Source organism: Lagenorhynchus albirostris, chromosome 15 (assembly GCF_949774975.1).
Source record: "Lagenorhynchus albirostris chromosome 15, mLagAlb1.1, whole genome shotgun sequence".
Taxonomy (NCBI): Eukaryota; Metazoa; Chordata; class Mammalia; order Artiodactyla; family Delphinidae; genus Lagenorhynchus; species Lagenorhynchus albirostris.
In genome coordinates this window covers 30,332,973-30,346,689 of record NC_083109.1, presented here as the reverse complement: position 1 = coordinate 30,346,689, position 13,717 = coordinate 30,332,973, and the positions used below count along the sequence as shown (strand labels likewise).

Sequence of the window (13,717 nt, the reverse complement as noted above, 5' to 3'; positions counted from 1 at the left end):
CCCTGCTTGCCGCAACTAGAGAAAGCCCATGTGCAGCAACAAAGACCCAACGCAGCCAAAAAAAGTACGTATTTGCTTATATTTGTATAAAGAGAGATAGAAAGATATGTAGGAAACCTAGAAGGCTATTATACATTAGGGCAGAGGGGGAAACAGGGTAGATGAGGACAGAGGCAGGACCAAGTTTTTCAGTAAAAACATTTTTATCATTTTGATTTCTAAACCATGTTACCTGTTTAGAAAACAAAATTTAATTAAAACAATAAACATTTTAAAAATTCAAGTAGAAATTAACACAACATTGTAAAGCAACTATACACCAATAAAAATTGATTTAAATAAATAAATAAATAAATTTTAAAATAAATAAATAAAAATTCAAGGCTGGCCCAAATGGATTCACTGGTAGTCTGCCAAACATTTAGGGAAGAAAATATACCAATTTGCTAAAATCTTTTCCTGAAGATATAGAAGCAGAGGAAATACTTCCTCATTCCATGAGGCCAGCATTACCATAATACCAAAACCAGACAAAGGCATACAGGGAAACTGCAGACCAATATCACTCATGAACACAGATGCAAAAGTCCTCAACAAAATATTAGCAAATAGAATCCAACAATATGTAAAGAATTATACACCATGACCAAGTGGGATTTATCCCAGGTATGCAAGGCTGGCTCAACATCTGAAAATTAATTAATGGCATCACATCAACAGACTGAGGAAGAAAAATCACATGATCATACCAATAGATACAGGAAAAGTATTTTACAAAATCCAACATCCATTCATGATAAAAATGCTCAGCAAACTAGAAATAGAGGGGAACTTCCTCAACCTGATAATGAACATCTACGAAAACCTACAGGAAACATCATACTTCAATGGTGAGAAACTAGAAACCTTCCCACTAAGATCAGCAACAAAGCAAGGATGCCTCGTCTCACCACTCCTTTTCAAATTGTACTGGAAGTCCTAATTAATGCAATAAGATCAAAAAAAAAAAAGAAATAAAAGGTAAGTAAATTGGGAAGGAAGAAATAAAACCATATCTGTTAGCAGATGACATGACTGACTATGCAGAAAATCTGAAAGAATCAACAAAAAACTCTTGGAACTAATAAACAATCATAGCAAAGTTGTAGGATATAAGGTTAATATGCAAAAATCATTCCCTTTCCTCTATATCAACAATGAAGACATGGAATTTGAAATTAAAAATACATTACCATTGCAGCCACTATGGAAAACAGTATGGAGGTTCCTCAAATACTAAAAACAGAGTTGCCATATGATACAGCAATCCCACTCCTGGGCATATATCCGGAAAAGAGAAAACTGTAATCTGAAAAGATACATGCACCCCAACGTTCATAGCAGCACTACTGATTTATTTATTTTTAAATTTTATTTATTTTTGCCTGCACTGGGTCTTCGTTGCTGCATGCAGGCTTTCTCTAGTTGCGGTGAGCAGGGGCTACTCTTCCTTGCAGTACACGTGCTTCTCACTGCGGTGACTTCTCTTGTTGCAGAGCACAGGATCTAGGCACGCAGGCTTCAGTAGTTGTGGCTCACAGGCTCTAGAGCGCAGGCTCAGTAGTTGTGGCACACAGGCTTACTTGCTCCGCGTCATGTGGGATCTTCCTGGACCAGGGCTCGAACCCATGTCCCCTGCATGGGCAGGCAGATTCTTAACCACTGCACCACCAGGGAAGTCCCCAGCAGCACTATTTATAATAGCCAAGACATGGACGCAACCTAAATGTCTATCAACAAATGAATGGATAAAGAAGATGTGGTATATATACATACAATGGAACACTACTCGGCCATAAAAAAGAAGGAAATAATGCCATTTGCAGCAACATGGACGGACCTAGAGATTATCATACTAGGTGAAGTAAGTCACAAAGAGAAAGACAAGTACCATATGATATCACTTATATGTGGCATCTAAAATATGACACAAATGAACTTATTTACAAAACAGAAATAGACTCATAGACATAGAGAACAGACTTGTGGTTGCCAAGGGGAAGAGGGGGTGGGGAAGGGATAAATTAGGACTCTGAGATTAGTAGGTACAAACAACTATATATAAAATAGATAAACAGCAAGGTCCTACTGTATAGCACAGGGAAATATACTCAATATCCTGTAATAAGCCATAATGGAAACAAATATGTATATATATATGTATAAATGAACCACTTTGCTATACACCAGAAACTAATGCAACATTGTAAATCAACTATACTTCAATGCTAATAAAAAATACATTACTGGGCTTCCCTGGTGGCGCAGTGGTTGAGAGTCTGCCTGCCGATGCAGGGGACACAGGTTTGTGCCCCGGTCCGGGAAGATCCCACATGCTGCGAAGCGGCTGGGCCCGTGAGCCATGGCCACTGAGCCTGCGCATCCGGAGCCTGTGCTCTGCCACAGGAGAGGCCACAACGGTGAGAGGCCCGTGTACCGCAAAATAAAAAAAACAAAAAAAACATTACTATTAACACCCCCAAAAATGAAATACTTAGATATAAATCTAACAAAATGTGTACAAGATCTCCTTAAGGAAAACTACAAAACTCTGATGAAAGAATCAAAGAACTAAATAAGTGGTGAGATATTCCCTGTTCATGGATAGAAGACTCAATATTGTCAAGATGTCAGTTCCTCCCAACTTCATCTTCATCTATTCAATGCATTCCCAATCAAAATCCTAGCAAGTCATCTTATACCATGCATAGCACCCAGCAGAGTGTCAGGGCCAAGGCAGGCTCGATGAAAGTGAAGCAAGCATAAGAAGTTGTGGTGGAAACCCAGCTCAGAGGTACTGGGGCAAAAGTGGGAATATAAAGAAAGGGCACTGGGCAAACTCGAATGATTAAAGAAACCCAGGTACTAACTGGGCATCTGGAACCACGGAAACCAGGGGCTCAGTGGCCTCGGGGAAGGATCTCACTCTCTGCCATTCTCTGTGTATCAGTTTCCTCTACTTGATGAGAGGAAGTAGCCTCACCTCAAGCCTCACCACAAGCCTCACCTAACCCCAATTTCCCACAGCTTCCAGGGGAATAGGGTCTCACCCTCTTCCTCAAATTCAGTTTGAAAAATAAGCAGAAAGGTTTCAGACCACCCAAGCTTGAGCCCTTCAACCAAAGTCAGAGGGGCCTGTTCTTGTAAGAATACAGCCACTCGGCAAGGACCACCAGCCTGGAGTGAGGGGAGTAGCAGGCCAAGAAAGCAGACTTTACAGGGCAGGGGTGTCCCACTGGGGGCCTCTGGGACATTTCCAGTGGCACAGCTTGCCACAAATACAGACTGAGGTCCCTTTAGTGCTTCAAGGTCAGAGGGTGATTTGTGGCACCCTAGGATGGAGAAGGTGGCCTTGTCCTAGTAGTGATGGTGGTGACGGAAGGCATGGCATGGCTGATGGCCTTCACTGCAGAATTGGAAGGGCAAAACTCCAATCACAGGTGCTGCCTCCAAAGTGAGTGTGGGTGGGTTCTTCCTGGGTGCCGAAAGGGCAACTAATACTTGGCAAACATGAGACCAGGCCCACACCTGCACACTGACCACCTAGGAGGAGGCCCGTTCTGCCCATGCAAGAAAGCCATACCTCACAGGTCACAAGTAGATCGTGAAAATAGATATAACTGAGGTTTTATCCAACTGAATCATTTTAAACCATCACTAGGAGCTACTGAGTAAAGACTCCCGAACAGCAGTTGGGTGCCCCATCCATAACCTTTTGGGCCTGACCATGGTGCAGGCAGGCCCAAGGGCTTTTTGTGGGGGCAGAAAAAGCCAGGGAATTTGCCTTGGGACCAACTCACAATCAGACGGAAGGGGGTTCCAGACAAACACCCACAGTCCTTCACCCCTCAGGTGAGGTCATTCAGAGGTGACTGCTGTGTACTGGCCCCCAGGGGCACTTAGTGCACTTAGCTCCCTACCTACCCTTGAAAACACACCTGTATGGTCTGCCACCCCTTCCAGTGCTTTCTGGGATCACCTCCAACATAAACTGCTTGTACCTAATCCTTGTCTCAGGCTCTGCTTCACAGGGATCCACACCAACCCACCACATTTTGGTAGAGGAAGCAAGTGCTACCATCCGAAGGAGGCATTTAAGGAGACAGAAGTGATGAGGGGGACAAGAGGTGGAGAACCTCCCAAGAAGTCTCTTGGGGACATACTTGACCACGAAGGCTCAGACACCCAGCTCAGAGTGGCACAGGAAAAGACGTGAATTAATCAAACTCACAGAAACAGAGGATGAAATCACACACTCAGTGCTTTTAATTCAAACTGAGAAGGACAACATCAGACCTCTCTCACCCACCACCACCCTCTCTCCCTGCAGACAAAGTAAGCCCATGATTATCTCATGGCTGCCAGTGGGCATGGGCTGGGACCAAAAGGAGCTATGGAGCCTCTCTGCTGAACAACTCACACCTTTGTGAACTGTGGTGGGGCTGGACACTGAGCAGGCCCTCGCTAACAAAATCCTTGATGATGGCGCCTAAGTAGGTGCAAAGGCAGAAGCCAGCTCCCTGACCCTCGAAATCTCAGAGACTGCTTTTGCACTGCGATGACTATGGGTTTGGAAGAAAGTGGGCTGAGTTCCAAGCGGCCGTTCCTACTGCCCCAGCACTAGTGGCTGGTGGACTGTTTGGGGCTGGCTGGCAGGGATGGGAGAAAGTGGGGTCAAGGACAAGCGGGGCTGGCCCGCTGCAGCAGTCTGAATAAGTCACGAGGTCACTCCAGGCATAGGAAGCTCTGTGATTCCTCCTCTCTACCCTCTCCCCGGCCCCCTTTTCTGCCAGCTTGTCCCAACCATTTGTCCTGGGTGTGGCAGCACACCAGAGCTGGGAGGAGGCTGGGAAGGAGGCAGATGCCAAATTTTACCTGGCTGTATATCTGTCCATCCCCATCCTCCCTCCTTGCCCTCTTAGGGAGTCCCATCCCATTGAGGGGTCAGCGGGGCCAGGCAGCACTGAATTCTTTCTCCAGACCCTGGACAAACTGGTCATTGAGGAAGAGCAGCTGACCATGGGGCAGGAAGCGGGTGAGGATGCCCTCGATGTAGTCAGCCCGCAGCAGGAGGCTGGAAGTGGGGACCAGCAGCCGGAGGTGCTCAAGGAGAAGGCGGGCCAGCAGTCGAAGCGTGCCCTCTGCCAGCAGCAGGTTCTCGTGGGCATTCAGCACCAGGGCGAAGCCTAATGAGAGCACGCCTAGCCACACCACTGTCCGAGGCTCCTGGAAAGGGTCCCCTGCTGTCAGGCGGAAGGCCCCACATGGGGACTCACGCAGGTGCACTGGGTCATCTGAGGACTGGGGCTGCAGGTCCACAGCAGGCCGGCCACATGCCTGCAGCTGCAGCTGGCACATGGACTCCACCTGCCTGTAGAGAATAGGTGGGTCACTGACCTGTCACCCTCAGGACCACCCCTGGAGCTGGGAGCTGCCATTATCCCCATAACTAGATGCAGAAATTGAGCCCCAGAAAGACTAAGTGAAGTGACCTGCCCAGGGCCACAGAGCAGGGAGTATAAGCCCAGATGGGAATCCAGGCTCCAGCCTCCAGGCCCTGAACCATTTCACTCCATGTGGCCAAGAGAAGGCCGGTTCTGAACACAGCTCCTCGGGCTGGGAAAAGGCACCAGGGGATGAAGATCCTGCCCCTACCTGCTTCACAGAGGCCTCCTCAACATCTCAACAAGAGATGAGAAGCGGAGTAAAAGCTATGTCCAACCCAGGCTGTCCAACCTCTCCACCCTCACCCCATCCTGCAGCCCTCTCCAAATAAAAAAGAAAAACCTTGCACTTGGACATCCAGCTTTTGAAATTACTCTCTTATCTCTCATGAATCACCTTCCAATCTGGGCCATGTACAGGCTGCTCTTAAAGACATGTTTGGTTTTCTGTGCCACATAAGGGGGAGGAAGCCCAGCAGAACAAAGAGATAAACAAGAGGCTGGCCCAGGGTTGCCCCAGAGTGTTAATCCCCCCACCCAAAACACAGAGGGGCCAGGAGATTCTGGTACCTGCTGGTTCAGACTGGGTCTGGGAGGGGAAGGTCCAAGGTCAGCCATCCCACCTAGAACAGTGTTTCCCAACTGTACCCTGTGGATCCTGGGCTTTTGGGAGGCTCTTGGTGCAGATTCCCATAAACCACATTCTCTCTCCTCCTTAGAGATTCATAAAGCTTAAAGGCACACTAAGGGCCCTGAAAAGTCCTGCACTGCAAAGCATATTTAATTTGTACTGCTTACACTCAAATCCCAACTCTTTCACTTTCTAGATGCATAACCTTAGACAGGTTAAATTTCTTTAACTCTCTGTAGCTCAGTTTACTCATCTGTAAGGTGGGGATAATGTACCTACCTCAAAAGACTGTTTCAAAGATAAAATGAGTTCATATACACGAAATGCTCAGAACATAAAATGCTTAGTACATACAGGTCAATAAATGCTAACTACAAAAAAATTACCATAAATGCTAACTATAATAAATGATGATGATACTAGCATTATTATGTCTTTAACTCTTTTTCATATAATACTTGTGACAACTGTGGAAGACTCTTTGAAAGCACTACTCTAAAACTTTCTCTCTGCTTCTTAGTCCTCCTGTTTCTCTGGGCCCCCCAGAAAACCTATCATAATCAGTGTGTATTCAATGGGCTGGACTGTGTTACCTGGCCACGGCCAAAATCTGCTCCTTTCGGAGAAGCCTGTCCCTCTCAGCACCATCTGGCTGTGCGTCATTGGGTGAATTCTCGGTACCAAAGAAGCAGGAGTAAAGCACTCGGCAAAGGCCCTCCTCAGCCTTCGTGGCCCGCAAGGTGTGGATGAGGAAGGCATGGACCATGGCTCTGGGATGGATGCTACAGGAAAGCCAGAGACCTCAGTGAGATGAGTGCAAAACCCCAGAGGGGTGGCAACCACAGAAAGGGTCTGGCCTAGCTAGGCGTGGGAGTGTGTCTGGAGGCTGGTGTGGCTGGTCGCTGGTCCTCCTCAGTCACCCAAGACACACGCCCAGCCTCTGAATGTGGTCAGCACCAACTCTGTCCATAGGAGTCTAGCAGCTAAGATATCTTAGACAACCCCAAAGCCAAATCTACAAACAACCGGCCAGGAATCTTGAAAAATGTCAGTCATCAGAGTCAAGGAACACTGGGTAGCTGCTCCAGACTGAAGGAGGCCAAAGATAAAAGACAGTCGAATGCATCCTGCGATACCAGATAGGAGCCCTGGCAGAGAAAAAGGTAGTTTCAACATAGGGCATTACTAGGACAACTGGAAGCATTTAAGTACGGATTACAGGTTAGGTAATAGATCGATGTTACCTGATTTTGAATGTAGGAGAATGTCCTTGTTTTTAGAAAATACACACTGAAGTACCTATAAATATAGAGGTAAAGGGGCATCATAGCTGCAACTAACTTAATTGGAAAATTAAGTATACAGGAGTTCTTTATAAGAACAGTCTTGAAATTTTCCATAAGCTTGAGATGACGCCAAAATAAAGACCAAGAAATAGTAATAATAATGGTGTTTGGCTCAGTGACCAGCCCGGGGGTGAAAGGCAGCGGGTAGACGGTAAGCAGATATCTGTAGCTAAGGGTAAATAGATCGTGAGTTTAAACTGGTTAAACAGGAAGGTTCGCGACAGCGCTTTGAAACCCGTAGCTCGGAGACCTCGACTGACCTCCCGCGACCCTCTACCCGCAATCAGAGCCGTCATCAGCCTTCGCCACCGCGTCCCCACCCCCCCGCCCCCAACAGAGAAACGGTAGCGGCCAAGACATTTTACGTCACTACTTCGCGCAACCCTGTGGCGCTGTGCCTCTGGGGGACTGTAGTTGCTTGCCCCAGCTAGCCAAGCCTAAGGAGGGGGGCACCCTGGACTGAGTGTGCCCTGCAACCCCGGGCCGCTGTCCTCGAGGCGAGACACTCACCTTTTCTTCCGTGCACACGGACTTCTACTAACAAGCCACTTCACTCGGCTAAAGGGGCGATATGGCGGTTGCGCAAGCCAGTAGCGGGCGCGCGCGCGAGAGTGACGCGCTCAGGGTGGGCGGGGCCTCACATCCCGAGCTGTGCTCTGGATTCGAGGCGTGGGTGGCCTTCTGACACCTGGACCTCGGGCTCAGGCAACTTTCACCGTCGGACCAAAAGCCCCTTGCTCCGGGTTCACGGCGCGGCCCACACTGGTCACTCACTGACTGGGTACGCGGGGTTTCCACTCGAAGCCCTAGACCAGTCGAGCCCCAGGCCACTTCCCCTGGCAGCCACGAGGGGGCGTCCGACCCGGTGCGTGGCCTTTCCGGAAGAGGCGGGGTCTGAAGGTGCAGGGCCGAGGTCTCCAACTGGCCGATATGCGTGGGAATCACTGTTAAAATTCAGGTTGCTGGGCTTTAGCTCCGGGAAAGAAGGCTTGTGGGGAAACGTGCGTATTTACGTAGTTGGCGGGGAGGGCTTCTGGGTTGTGGGTTCTTGCGGTGGGTTAAGACTAGGGCTCGGTTTGGAATGGAAAGATTAAAACTCTGGTCACCAGCTATGCATCCTGGCAGGTCAGTCACTTTACTGGGCTCCAGTGAAGCCCCATATTAGTTTTTCCTTTCACACTCCCACCTCTAACAAGCTCTTTCCTTGTCCCCTCTTTGAGGGAGGGCATCAAAAGTGTAGGGAAAGGACTTGTACCTTAAGCCTGAAAGGGCCACTGCCAGGTGCTTCCCTGTTAGAGTCTTGGCCCAGAGGTGTTTGGGGCCCTGCAAGATTTGTGTGGGCCTCATTGCCTGCCCTGGGCACCCCGGCCCCCCACCTCCCCACATAATCCTTTTACTTCTTGGCATGTGAACTGCTGCAACCTCCCCAGATGTGTTCTGTGTCTCAGAACCCCACACTGGGTGTTTCCTCTGCCTGGCCTGACCTTTCCTCCCCTTTATTAGCCCTTCAAAAGGTACTCAGACCAAAACCTAGGGGAAGTCTTCCTGCTAGACTGCCCATTAGCATTCAGCTGTCCCCTTTATATCCGTTGTGAGGGTCTGCCTATGGTGTTGATGTCTCCTATGGGGTACACCCTGGCTGTGGTGTCTAGTTTCGTTCCCCACGTCCATGCACAAGGCAGGCCTGGAGCCAACCCAAACACGCTTCTTGGTGACTGAAGAAAGAAGGGCAGGGCAGCTCAAGCAGGGACCTTGGAGTGCAGTCTGGGCCTCTCTGGCCATAGGACGTGGGCAGGGGGGGCAGTGAAGGGAGGCTAGAGGAGGTGGCCTTGGGGTTGGCCAGAGCATGTGGGCATTCTGACCACAGGTGCAACACATATATGTATTTGTAGTGGAGGGGCAGGCCCAGAGACAGTTGGGCCTCAGCCACAAGGCTGGGATGATGTTGGCTCAGTTCCTGGTCTTTATCACTCTCAGCCAGGACTCATGTCTGCCACCTGATTACAGCAAAGAGCTGGCAGAGGGCACTGGTTGCTGGGGGCCAAATGGCATCCGGAACACAGTATTCTGGCCTCTGTCCACTCCTCAGGCAGTGAGTCTACTCCAGGTCCCAGGCTGCTGGGGAGGCCAGCCTAGTGTGACATACACAGAGAAGACAGCAGTGAGAAGCTGGCCTGAGCTTCTGGAGGTCAGTGGGGGACCCAGATGGAGGTGGTGTCCAGATAAGTGAGGCAGACTCAGATGCTGCCCCCAACTTTTGGCAGCCCTCAGCCAACTTGTGCCCCCAAGATCAAAGTAATTTGCTGGGGACAGTGAGGCAGGAAGGAGCCTGGGTCCCCCGAGAGTCTGCAGAGCCTTCTTGCTGAATGAGGAGCACATATTGCAATGTATTTATTTTGTTAAACCGCTGTGTGGGGTTTCTGTTACGTGCAGCCTAACTCAAATGAGTTAAGTGAGGCAGCATGTGAAGTGGGCAGAGTAGAGCCTGACATGTAGTCGGTACTCAATAAATCAGTAAATGTTGACAAGCATTAATGCAGAGGCAGGATAGGAGAAGGTGTCAGAGAGGCCTTGGTCAGTCCTGGAAAGCAGGTGGGGCCTTCTGGTATGGCAGCAGCTCAGAGGCAGGGCGATGGACAGGCTGAACTTCTGCTTCCTGGTATGTGCATGTTCATGTTTGCCAGCCTTTTATAGCAGTTACCCTAGAAATTGTGGCGGGGCCAGGCACACAGTACATGAAGATGTGGGTTTGTGGCTAGAGTGTGTGTGTGTGTGTGTGAGTGATAGAGACAGGAGAGAAGGAGAAAAATTAAGCACTACAATTCAGTATCCTGTAATAACCATACTGGAAAAGAATATGAAAAAGAATATGTATATTATATATGACTGAATCACTTTGCTGTACACCAAAAACTAACACAACAACACTAACACAATCAACTGTACTTCAAAAAAATAAATAAATAAGAGGCTGGCTGGATTTGAGCCCTGGCCCACCTGCCTAGCTGAGATGAGGGGCCACACCTTCAAGTCATTTCCCCTCCCCCTTCTCTGGCTGTGGGCAAAGGTGCCCATCACTCCACTGCCCAGCTCTGCTCTTCTCAGTGGCCCTCTGAGTTGGGGGGGTTGCCTGAAGCCCCTCACATTGACCCCTTCCTCACACTCCCACCCTCCATTGTTCTTCACTCATTTCAGGGTGAGGTCTGCCCCACAGTGGCAGGCAGCCTGGTGTTTGCCCCTTCCGATCCCTGTTGATGCCCACCATCAGGATGCATGTGGTGTCTGATACTGACTCAATTTGGACTACAGTTTCCATTTCCTACTCACCCAAGCCATGCAGGGTCCTGAATCACTGATGGGCAGCCTGGCTTGGGAAGCTCTGCTGCTTCTCCCAGACAACAGGACCAACCCTCAGGTCCTGCTTAACACACCTCCAGGGACAGGGAGCTCACTCCCCCAAGATAGCCCCATTGTTTTTTTTTCTTTTTTTGGCTGCATTGGGTCTTTGTTGCTGCATGCAGGCTTTCTCTAGTTGTGGCAACCTGGGACTTCTCATTGCAGTGGCTTCTCTTGTTGCGGAGCATGGGCTCTAGACCCGCGGGCTTCAGTAGTTGTGGCTCGTAGCCTCTAGAATGCAGGCTCAGTAGCTGCGGCGCATGGGCTTAGTTGCTCCTCTGCATGTGGGATCTTCCCAGACCAGGGATCGAACCGTGTCCCCTGCCTTGGCCAGCAGGTTCTTAACCACTGCAACACCAGGGAAGTCCCCCCATTGTTTTTTGTTTTGTTTTGTTTTGTAATTTATTTATTTGGCTGCGTTAGGTCTTCATTGCTGCGTGCGGGCTTTTTCTAGTTGAGGTGAGCGGGGGCTACTCTTTGTTGCAGCACGCAGGCTTCTCATTGCGGTGGCTTCTCTTGTTGCAGTGCACAGGCTTCAGTAGTTGTGGCACATGGGCTCAGTAGTTGTGGTGCACGGGCTTAGTTGCTCCACGGCATGTGGGATCTTCCTGGGCTAGGGCTCGAACCCGTGTACCCTGCTTTGGCAGGTGGATTCTTAACCACTGTGCCACCAGGGAAGTTCCCCCCCCCCCACTGGTTTTTGACAGCTGGAAACGCTTATTGATGATCTTTACAGACCCCCGAGACCTCAGGCCAGACCAGCTGGGCCACCACCTACTTCTGGATAAGGGGAGGGCAATTAGATGGATTCTGCCAGCCCCAGGCAATGGATTTTTTGAATGTCTGATAAGAATGTTTAGCCATTTCTCAAATTGTAGAGAAGGAAACTAAGAGGAAGAGGGGATCTGCTTTACTGAGAGTCCAGGTGGGCTGAGCTCGAGTGGCTATGGTATGCCCTAGAATTAAGGAGACCAAAGTAGGGCAAGCCTTATACTTCCATCCCCCTCCACCTCCCTGGGCCATCTCAGAGATGGCTTGCCCTATGTGGGTCACCAGACGGCCTCCTCCTCCTCTGCCTGCACCAACCCCCATTCACAGTCTCCTAACTGCTACTTTGGTGCAGTAGGACACCAGTCTCCTACACAGAACAGCTGGGCTTTTCCCTTGTAACCCATCACCCAGGGGCATGTCTATGGGCAGAAAGGGGCCAAACCCTCAGGTTAGCCCCTTTCTTTTTTTTTTTTTTTTTTGGTGCGCGGGCCTCTCACTGTTGTGGCGTCTCCCGTTGCGGAGCACAGGCTCTGGACGCGCAGGCTCAGCGGCCATGGCTCACGGGCCCAGCTGCTCCGCGGAATGTGGGATCTTCCCAGACCGGGGCACGAACCCGGGTCCCCTGCATCGGCAGGCGGACTCTCAATCACTGCGCCCCCGCCCCCAGGGAAGCCCGGCCCCTTTCTTTTAATTAAGTGTTTTTAGGCTTATCCTTTTTACCTGTCTGGTCTTGTAATCCCCACATTGGCTCTAAGTAATAAGAGCCATGGCAGACTCTCGTGTGGCACTTGATGTAGGCAGGCCCTGTTCTTAGTGCTTTACATACACCAGTTCATTTGATCCAATCCACAAGCCTTTGAAGGAGGGGCTTTACTATCCGCATTTTGCAGACGAGGCAGTGAGATCAAGTAACTTTCCTGATATTACACATGTACTGAGTGAGGTGTGCATGTCCATAAATTTCAGCCTGTTTCATCCCCTTCCTTGTGTGTCCCCTTCTCCCCCATCCCTTCAGGGTCACCACAGAGACTATTGGCCCACACCCTCAGCTCTCAGAGGCCAAATCCCAGCCCTGCTTACCCTCTATAATCCAACCTTGGGAGCTCCCTTCCCACCCTGGTTGGATGATCTCCTTCCCTGGTATTCCCAATCCCAGCTCAGGAGGCCCCTGCCCTGAGCCCTCCCCTCAGGGAGCCCCAGGCCCCATGTCTTGGCTGGGCTCCAGAAGGACTAGGCAGTGTGTGATTCGTCCTTTCAAACGGCTGCTCTTCCTGCAGGGCTGAGAGCCAGGAGGCCCCACGAGGCAGCTCTGGCCCAGCCACGTGAGACCCTTTCCCCTCTGGCTGCCCCAGGCCCAGCTGACTCAGAGCCTGGCAGCTTCAGTCACCACCCCTCCCACGGGGTATGTGTGCTGGTATGGACTGGGTGGGGAGGAAGCAATCCTAGCAGCACTGCTCGGCACCCACGTTCTCATGTGGGTTGGGTGGGAATGCTTCTTAGCTTCTGTCCCATAACCAACTGTCTACTTTGAACAATAGGCTGAATAACTTCATGTCATCCAACATTCTCTCAAGGCATGAATTTTAAGGCTGTAGAACAGCAACTTCTCCATCATTGCTCAACTTCCCTCTCCTGATTGTTTCCAGATTCCACATGGCTATAGACCTCCTTGTCTAAACATCCTTCCTTTCTGTACCACCAACAGTTTTATTGCTTCTGGAAAGTAGGGTGCCTGTGTGTTCAATTCCAGGGATAAAGACTTTTTAAAAATCATGTTTTCTAGGTGGTTGTGAGCTATTGTCACTGGAAGACTCAAGCCAGTGATCTACAGTCAGTTAACTCCAAAGAGTCACTTTAACTTTTTTCAGAATCTGACTTGAGAGACAATTAAGACTAAGATCAGTATTTCAACGTAGGAGAATCAGAAAACAGGCTGGAACTCGTGCTACTGCCACATCACAGCATGTAGGTTCAGCACTTGACAGTTAACAGAGCTTTTTGCTATAAATAACCACATTTTCTGGTTGAGAGAGAAATTAAAATTTACCCATCTTAATGAAAATATGGAGCAACAGAACTCTCAGACACTG

General features: G+C 49.6%; 1 protein-coding gene across 3 annotated transcripts; it reads right to left on the bottom strand.

Moving 5' to 3' along the window:
- Window positions 1–4,282: 4,282 nt before the first annotated feature.
- Window positions 4,283–8,045, bottom strand: AP5S1 (adaptor related protein complex 5 subunit sigma 1). 3 transcript variants are annotated; one of them, XM_060125088.1, is made up of 5 exons: window positions 7,971–8,036; window positions 7,359–7,413; window positions 7,141–7,262; window positions 6,708–6,896; window positions 4,283–5,410 (listed from the first exon to the last, which is right to left on the bottom strand). In XM_060125088.1, the coding sequence occupies exons 4-5, from the start codon at window positions 6,878–6,880 to the stop codon at window positions 4,984–4,986; spliced, it is 600 nt and encodes a 199-aa protein (XP_059981071.1). In that variant the 5' UTR covers window positions 6,881–6,896; window positions 7,141–7,262; window positions 7,359–7,413; window positions 7,971–8,036; the 3' UTR covers window positions 4,283–4,983. The 3 variants fall into 3 exon arrangements, with proteins under 3 accessions (XP_059981071.1, XP_059981069.1, XP_059981070.1); XM_060125086.1 differs by lacking the exons at window positions 7,141–7,262; window positions 7,359–7,413 and having other exon boundaries at window positions 7,971–8,045; XM_060125087.1 differs by lacking the exon at window positions 7,359–7,413 and having other exon boundaries at window positions 6,708–7,262; window positions 7,971–7,999.
- Window positions 8,046–13,717: the final 5,672 nt, after the last annotated feature.

Bases quoted from the DNA above. Each gene is read 5' to 3' on its own strand.
- AP5S1 (XM_060125086.1), bottom strand. From the start codon at position 6,880: ATGGTCCATGCCTTCCTCATCCACACCTTGCGGGCCACGAAGGCTGAG. The intron at 5,411-6,707 runs GTAACACAGTCC...TATTCTCTACAG, and splicing joins CAGATTTTGGCCGTGGCCAG to GCAGGTGGAGTCCATGTGCC.